The sequence below is a fragment of the Pinus tabuliformis genome, chromosome 8, assembly GCF_031772625.1.
Source record: "Pinus tabuliformis cultivar Carrire ecotype Pingquan chromosome 8, CPIR1, whole genome shotgun sequence".
NCBI classification, from domain to species: domain Eukaryota; kingdom Viridiplantae; phylum Streptophyta; class Pinopsida; order Pinales; family Pinaceae; genus Pinus; species Pinus tabuliformis.
The window spans coordinates 1,452,238,050-1,452,246,546 of NC_142294.1; the positions used below are offsets into that span (position 1 = coordinate 1,452,238,050).

At 34.6% G+C, this 8,497-nt stretch overlaps 1 protein-coding gene and 1 long non-coding RNA gene across 4 annotated transcripts; both read right to left on the bottom strand.

The window, feature by feature from the left end:
- Positions 1 to 266: 266 nt before the first annotated feature.
- LOC149241221 (ABC transporter B family member 25-like) lies at positions 267 to 2,182 on the bottom strand. 2 transcript variants are annotated; one of them, XM_089367465.1, is made up of 3 exons: positions 1,101 to 2,182; positions 729 to 924; positions 267 to 619 (listed from the first exon to the last, which is right to left on the bottom strand). In XM_089367465.1, exons 1-3 carry the CDS (start codon positions 1,106 to 1,108, stop codon positions 416 to 418), a joined length of 408 nt encoding a protein of 135 aa, XP_089223591.1. In that variant the 5' UTR covers positions 1,109 to 2,182; the 3' UTR covers positions 267 to 415. The 2 variants fall into 2 exon arrangements, with proteins under 2 accessions (XP_089223591.1, XP_089223592.1); XM_089367466.1 differs by having other exon boundaries at positions 729 to 2,182.
- Positions 2,183 to 4,570: 2,388 nt separating this feature from the next.
- Positions 4,571 to 8,203, bottom strand: LOC149241222 (uncharacterized). Of its 2 annotated transcripts, XR_016245601.1 has the most exons (4): positions 8,003 to 8,203; positions 7,428 to 7,581; positions 4,995 to 5,138; positions 4,571 to 4,911 (listed from the first exon to the last, which is right to left on the bottom strand). It is a non-coding gene; the product is annotated as an uncharacterized LOC149241222 (long non-coding RNA). The 2 variants fall into 2 exon arrangements; XR_016245602.1 differs by lacking the exon at positions 7,428 to 7,581.
- Positions 8,204 to 8,497: the final 294 nt, after the last annotated feature.

The window sequence follows — 8,497 nt, forward strand, 5'->3', positions numbered from 1 at the left end:
TTGGTAACTTTTTCCTCGAATATTTTGGAAGGTAATGTGATGGGTTAAGGAATATGGAGAAGTTGAGAGTTTGAATTAACCATATATTACATCTCTTACCAGTCCATGCATAAGAAGATCAATATGTTTCCCGTGATTTTTAAGAGCATTATCTTCTTTAAGAAGTATAAAAGAAATAGTAAACGGGATTTGCAATAAGTCCAGGAGACAGCCACAAACACATGAAATATTCAACAAGATTTCCTTCCATCAAATTATAAGAAAGGATCATCTAACTATTGTTAATCGTCAAATTTCTGTGTCAGTGACTCCGGTATCAGAGATTCAGACTCGATGTAATTAGCCATCAATGTAGTATGGATTTATGAGACTCAGCTCGGGTAGTTTTCTCCATGTTCGTTCGGGCTAAGAAAACTTAATTTTCAGTTTTGGATCCTTGCAATTGCCTTCGAATTAGAGATGCATAGATACCATTCCTTTTCAGCAATTCCTCATGAGTACCACTTTCAACTATCCGACTGCCTGACACAATTGCCACAATAGTTGCACTTTGGACTGTTGAAAGTCGATGTACTATAACTAAAACCGTCCGTCCTTTCATCAATTGGTCCATGGCATCCTGTTTAAATACAAGCAAGGGAATTGTTAAGGAAGAAAATAAGATCAGACAAAAAATCAAGAGTAATAGAAGAACAAAGAGGCTATCATGGTTCGGGTCATGGTATCACCTGAACCAGGTATTCACTCTCTGCATCCAAAGCACTCGTAGCTTCATCCAAAAGAAGTACACGAGGATCCATCAGTAATGCCCTTGCTATTGCAATCCACTGTTTTTGACCTCTTGACAGCCTCACACCACGCTCTCCAACAAGTGTATTGTACCCTTCCATAAAATTTGATACAAACTCATGGGCATTGGCCATTCTTTGCAATTTGTTGAGCCGGAAGTGGACAATGTTTCAAATTTAGGAGAATCCCATGTTCATTGAAATAGTCAAATGAAGCAGCTAATTTTACTCTCAATTTGACAATACAAGTCGCATGTTTCTAGTTCAAATCAAACCAGATTTAAAACATGTCTAAAGGTTTTTGAAACGTACGGAAGCATTTTCAATGTCAACAGTGATGGCTCTGCCTTTCAGTCCATATAGAATATTGTCTGCTACTGAACAGTTGAAAAGAACAGGTTCCTGGCTCACAATACTTACCCGCAAAATTTGCTAGTTGGTTTTAAATGAGTGCATGAAAATCAACCTTGCTTCCAGGTTGGTAATTTCCCTTGAAAAATCGAGTATAGTAAACATGAAAAGAGATTGCCACTCGTTTATATCTTCTAATGATGCCTGATTATAGTAGGCACTCGCATTAACAGGTGCAATAGATGAACAAAGATTAGATAATATCAACACATCGTTCACTGTTGATTCGAAACATGGTGCACCTCCTGGCTCATCAAGCAAGTCTATAGTCATTGCCTGCAACCCAACAGTGCCTCCACACAATCGTGGTTGATGCCTAGACGACAAAAACCATACATTCTTTAAACTTGTCTGCTCTCAAACATTTCGAATACTCCATTGGACCCAAATTTAACAGAACCCCAAATCGGAATTACCTGTACTCCCATGGACCCAAATTTAACAAATTCCCAAAACAGAACCAGATTATATGCATGGCTCATCCAAGGAGAGTCAAGATGGTTGCACAGTAAATCAGGAGGGAGATAGCAGATATGCTTTTGAGGGACAAGATATTACAGCAGGCCATTCTTCCAGAGACTGCACTCAGAGCAGACAAGTACTTATCTTCACTAACAACAATCAATGATGTTGAAGTGTCAGTCTGCCAAAAAGGTACATTTATATTCTGTAATTTTCTCAATCTTTTCTTGCCAGCTTTCTGCATAATCGGAACTAAATTCTTTTCAGGACTCTCATTTGATGTCAAACAACTCTCCATTGAAAAATATGTGACTTGAGATTGTTGATTAAGGCTATGCATAGCCTGTAACATATGTTGATGCTGCTTGTATAATGATGGCATTTCAGGTAAACTAGAAAAAGCATTGTTGAGGTATTCACTGGAGACTTTTGAAGCCAATTCTTAGATTTCTGCACTGGCAGCTTCTAGTCCAACAAAACCCAAATTGTGGCCAGCAATAGTTTCCCTGGCCTTCTCCAGCACAAACTGCAAGTGAAAGAAATTGTAAAAGAGACGTGTGTGAGTTTGAGAGAGTATGACAACGATGATGAAGATAGAGAGATACATACCAAGTTATTGTTAGGCGCTTTGTAATACCATCCATTAACAAATGCTGGGAATATAGCCTGGGCTGCCATGACAAAAATAAGCATCTCTTTCATTCCCAACCATTCAAGGAGAAAAAATGGTCTCCTTAAACCTCAAATATCAATATGAAAAATCAACAAAATCAACAAACACTGTAAGGGAGAAATGCAATGTCATTACAAAATTTGATATTCATTTCAATAGATTTTTTTTGCAATGGGGATTCATATACACTTCAGGTTAGGTTTATCAAATAGGGCTTATATATCTAGTATTTAAAAATATACCTTGCCTATTAGTTATCCAACCTGACAATCATATGAAGTTATTCAGAAGAATGCTAGAACACATCCATCTTAACATTGAAATTATTGCATCAAGGAATTTGATACCGTTAACCACATCACAGATCATGGATTAATATGGATTTGAGTAACTATATTGAATTATTCACTGCTAGATACATGTCATCTTAGTATTTCCACGGGTGCTGAGAAATACTAGAAGATAAAAGGCCGAGAAAACAAGCCCTGCTGCTCCTGCTGTGAGGCAAACATAACTAAAGTTATACAGTTGTTTGTTCAGTGGAATACGGTTATAAACTGTATAAGCTATTTGAAAGCACATGACTCCACTGTTGTGGTCTCAGGGATGAGAGTACATGAGATATTTAGGTTGGAATTGTCATTTGGTCCAAGATAAAGACCTAAAACTACTTTCGATTCAGTGTTCATCTTCCTTGGATGTAAGGATACTGGAAATAAATTTATAGCATCCCAATACCAAAGGGCATCTAGCAGAAGGAGTTCTAAATATGACAGAAACACTAAACCAAATTTGATTGTTTGAAATTCTTAATAGGGGATTGCCAAATTGTGTCGTTGCAGGGTGAGAATTTGGTAAAATACTATCACCCTAATAAATTAAGGGGTTCTAGCTAGTAATACTGGAAAGAAAAAGCACAGAGAAATAGAACCCTAACTCTGTCTATTACCTGAAGGATGTAGCAAAAACATTATAAACCAAATATTATAAAGTAAGTAGCCCTCATTGACATAAAGAGGTTAAGACAACCAATACAATTTCAATTATAATCACTTACACACAAAACATGGACAAACTACCTTGCAATATGGAACCTTCACATAGTCTGAAGATATTTTCAGGCTTTAAGTTAGTGTGAACGAGTTTCAACTCATGCATATTTGCCACTCATAATTGGCAACATTAGGAGAATAAAACCCTGGATAGACATTATTAATACTGTTAAAAATGCCCATGACAATCCAATCTCATAAATTGGGAGTTAACCTCACCGTTGAAGCAGAGTCACAGACAAGCATTTAATATAAAATAAAAATATAAGTTTCATCCCTCCCAATGCATATGTCAAGATTCAAGTGATTAATATTTTGAATGTTTTTATAAATATAATGTGAATAAATATAATTTTTTATTGCAAAAAGAATTTTCGAACACAATTCTAAGTCCATACCAAAAGGTAAAGAGATATTTCAGGGAGATATATGAGAAGTAAGTATTGTTCCTCTAAGAATTTGAATTGTTTTAAGCTCCATCACTTTAAGAATTTGAATTGTTTTAAGCTCCATCACTCTAAGTAATCCATTTTATAAACCTCGAACAACTCATTGTAGCAAAATATTACAAAACTCTAGAGCAAGGAACCTTTGAATTCTGACCCTCCTTCCTTGTAAACATGGTAAACTCTCATCTTTGTCTCAATGGCAGGAAAGGTGAACTGAAGTCTAGTATTTCAAGGCCAAACCCTGAAATTTTGATGTCGTTCTGTCCTCATATACTAAATTTCAAGAAGAACCAAAGTTTTATGAAGAACGACTGCAAAATATATTTCTGTTAATAAATAATGCCAACATTAAAATAAAAGACCACAACAAATGTTTATATACATAAGATTCTTTTTTTCAAGATTACTATAAAATGATCTTCTGATATTTAAATCACATACATTCTATGTGATTCAGGCAGAATTGAGGAAGTCACATTCAACGGTGGCCTTCAAAAATTACCATAGCATCTGCACACAACTGTAAGGGGAGATGGCATACATTTCAGACAACCATTTACAGGTACTACATGTATATTTTGAATAAAAAAAGTATCCAGGCAACTTGGGTCACATGCCCAACATACTCATCTATTAAATTCTACATGTAAAAATAACACATGCACAGTAGAAAATCAAAACAAATACTTCCTCACTTCACTAACAACAATCAATGATGTTGAAGTGTCAGTCTGCCAAAAAGGTACATTTATATTCTGTAATTTTCTCAATCTTTTCTTGACAGCTTTCTGCATAATCGGAACTAAATTCTTTTCAGGACTCTCATTTGATGTCAAACAACTCTCCATTGAAAAATATGTGACTTGAGATTGCTGATTAAGGCTATGCATAGCTTGTAACATATGTTGATGCTGCTTGTATAATGATGGCATTTCAGGTAAACTAGAAAAAGCATTGTTGAGGCATTCACTAGAGACTTTTGAAGCCAATTCTTAGATTTCTTTACTGGCAGCTTCTAGTCCAACAAAACCCAAATTGTGGCCAGCAATAGTTTCCCTGGCCTTCTCCAGCACAAACTGCAAGTGAAATAAATTGTAAAAGAGACGTGTGTGAGTTTGAGAGAGTATGACAACGATGATGAAGATAGAGAGATACATACCAAGTTATTGTTAGGCGTTTTGTAATACCATCCATTAACAAATGCTGGGAATATAGCCTGGGCTGCCATGACAAAAATAAGCATCGCTTTCATTCCCATCCATTCAAGGAGAAAAAATGGTCTCCTTAAACCTCAAATATCAATCTGAAAAATCAACAAAATCAACAAACACTGTAAGGGAGAAATGCAATGTCATTGCAAAATTGGATATTCATTTCAATAGATTTATTTTGCAATGGGGATTCATATACACTTCAGGTTAGGTTTATCAAATAGGGCTTATATATCTAGTATTTAAAAATATACCTTGCCTATTAGTTATCCAACCTGACAATCATATGAAGTTATTCAGAAGAATGCTAGAACACATCCATCTTAACATTGAAATTATTGCATCAAGGAATTTGATACCGTTAACCACATCACAGATCATGGATTAATATGGATTTGAGTAATTATATTGAATTATTCACTGCTAGATACATGTCATCTTAGTATTTCCATGGGTGCTGAGAAATACTAGAAGATAATAGGTCGAGAAAACAAGCCTTGCTGCTCCTGCTGTGAGGCAAACATAACTAAAGTTATACATTTGTTTGTTCAGTGGAATACGGTTATAAACTGTGTAAGCTATTTGAAAGCACATGACTCCCTTGTTGTGGTCTCAGGGATGAGAGTACATGAGATATTTAGGTTGGAATTGTCATTTGGTCCAAGATAAAGACCTAAAACTACTTTCAATTTAGTGTTAATATTCCTTGGATGTAAGGATAATGGAAATAAATTTATAGAATCCCAATACTAAAGGGCATCTAGCAGAAGGAGTTCTAAATATGACAGAAACACTAAACCAAATTTGATTGTTTGAAATTCTTAATATGGGATTGCCAAATTGTGTCGTTGCAGGGTGAGAATTTGGTAGAATACTATCACCCTAATAAATTAAAGGGTTCTAGCTAGTAATACTGGAAAGAAAAAGCACAGAGAAATAGAACCCTAACTCTATCTATTACCTGATGGATGTAGCAAAAACATTATAAACCAAATATTATAAAGTAAGTAGCCCTCATTGACATAAAGAGGTTAAGACAACCAATACAATTTCAATTATAATCACTTACACACAAAACATGGACAAACTACCTTGCAATATGGAACCTTCACATAGTCTGAAGATATTTTCAGGCTTTAAGTTAGTGTGAACGAGTTTCAACTCATTCATATTGGCCACTCATAATTGGCAACATTAGGAGAATAAAAGCCTGGATAGACATTATTAATACCGTTAAAAATGCCCATGACAATCCAATCTCATAAATTGGGAGTTAACCTCACCGTTGAAGCAGAGTCACAGACAAGCATTTAATATAAAATAAAAATATAAGTTTCAGCCCTCCCAATGCATATGTCAAGATTCAAGTGATTAATATTTTGAATGTTTTTATAAATATAATGTGAATAAATATAATTTTTTATTGCAAAAAAAAATTTCGAATACAATTCTAAGGCCATACCAAAAGGTAAAGAGATATTTCAGGGAGAGATATGAGAAGTAAGTATTGTTCCTCTAAGAATTTGAATTGTTTTAAGCTCCATCACTCTAAGAATTTGAATTGTTTTAAGCTCCATCACTCTAAGAATTTGAATTGTTTTAAGCTCCATCACTCTAAGTAATCCATTTTATAAACCTCGAACAACTCATTGTAGCAAAAAATTACAAAACTCTAGAGCAAGGAACCTTTGAATTCTGACCCTCCTTCCTTGTAAACATGGTAAACTCTCATCTTTGTCTCAATGGCAGGAAAGGTGAACTGAAGTCTAGTATTTCAATGCCAAACCCTGAAATTTTGATGCCGTTCTGTCCTCATATACTAAATTTCAAGAAGAACCAAAGTTTTCTGAAGAACGATTGCAAAATATATTTCTGTTAATAAATAATGCCAACATTAAAATAAAAGACCACAACAAATGTTTATATACATAAGATTCTTTCTTGGGTCTTCATATACTAAATTTCAAGAAGAACCAAAGTTTTCTGAAGAACGACTGCAAAATATATTTATGTTAATAAATAATGCCAACATTAAAATAAAATACCACAACAAATGTTTATATACATAAGATTCTTTTTTTCAAGATTACTATAAAATGATCTTCTGATATTTAAATCACATACATTCTATGTGATTTAGGCAGAATTGAGGAAGTCACATTCATCGGTTGCCTTAAAAAATTACCATAGCATCTGCACACAACTGTAAGGGGAGATGGCATACATTTCAGACAACCATTTACAGGTACTACATGTATATTTTGAATAAAAAAAAGTATCCAGGCAACTTGGGTCACATGCCCAAGATACTCATCTATTAAATTCTACATGTAAAAATAACACATGCACAGTAGAAAATCGAAACAAATACTTCCTCATACCGTGTGCTACTTATGTCATATTTGGCAACTTAACGAAGGACATCAACTTCAATCATTGTTGTCCCTGGGTACTTTTTCAAGCCACGAATGATTTTGATAGCTACAAGACCCTTCGACTTTCAATGCCAGCCCTCCAAAACTTGCCCAATTCTACCTACAAATATTGGTCATACTCCCATCAAAACAGAATTCATCTAATACATGATTTATAACCAAAAAAATCCAACATACAATGTTTCCTAATCCTTACCTTGCCTCATTTTACTGAGTATTTTATCTGTAAAGCATAGAGCGGAAGACATATGAGCAAAATACATTAAGGAAAATGATTATTTGTAATATAGGTCGTGGTATCAAACAGTAAACCTAAAAACCCTTGGTGAGATGGTAGACTAAAATATATAGTAAATACTTGCAACTGCTCGACCTACACAGCCATTCATTTATACAAAAATCAGTATGTTCAAGAAATTGAAAAAATCTCACAGCAATCTGAATGGCAGGAGGAATCCCTGTGCTCTAGCATAGATCTATGGGGAAAAGGGGTGTGACAGATTCCGAAAACTAAAATCAACCTGAATCTGAGAAGGGACGTGTCCCACGACGACATTAGCTTCTGGTGCTTCCTCGGATTTTCGTCGAGCACAGAGGACGATGATATTTTGCAAACGAGGCTGAGTATCCAGACAGCTTTCAGCCGCGCAAGGAGGAATTGGCTCGCTTAGTTTCGAGGGTTTGTAGAAGAAAATAGGGTTGAAGATGCTCAAGCAATAACTACCAATATCCAACGGTTGAACATTATTTCATCGTCTAACAAGTAATCTAACGTTCCACAATTGCACACCGTGGCACTTGAGGGGAGTTGTTTTCAGAGGGAACGCCTTACGGCGTAATAATTAAAATATATTTTAAAATGTATAAATCAATTTAGAATTATTAAAAAAATTTGAAATATTTGAATAATATAAAATTTCATTTTTCAAATTGATTATTTCAAAAATTTCTAAATTTATAAAAATATATATCAAAAACATTTAAAATAATTTTTTTTTTATAAAATTCTAAATTTA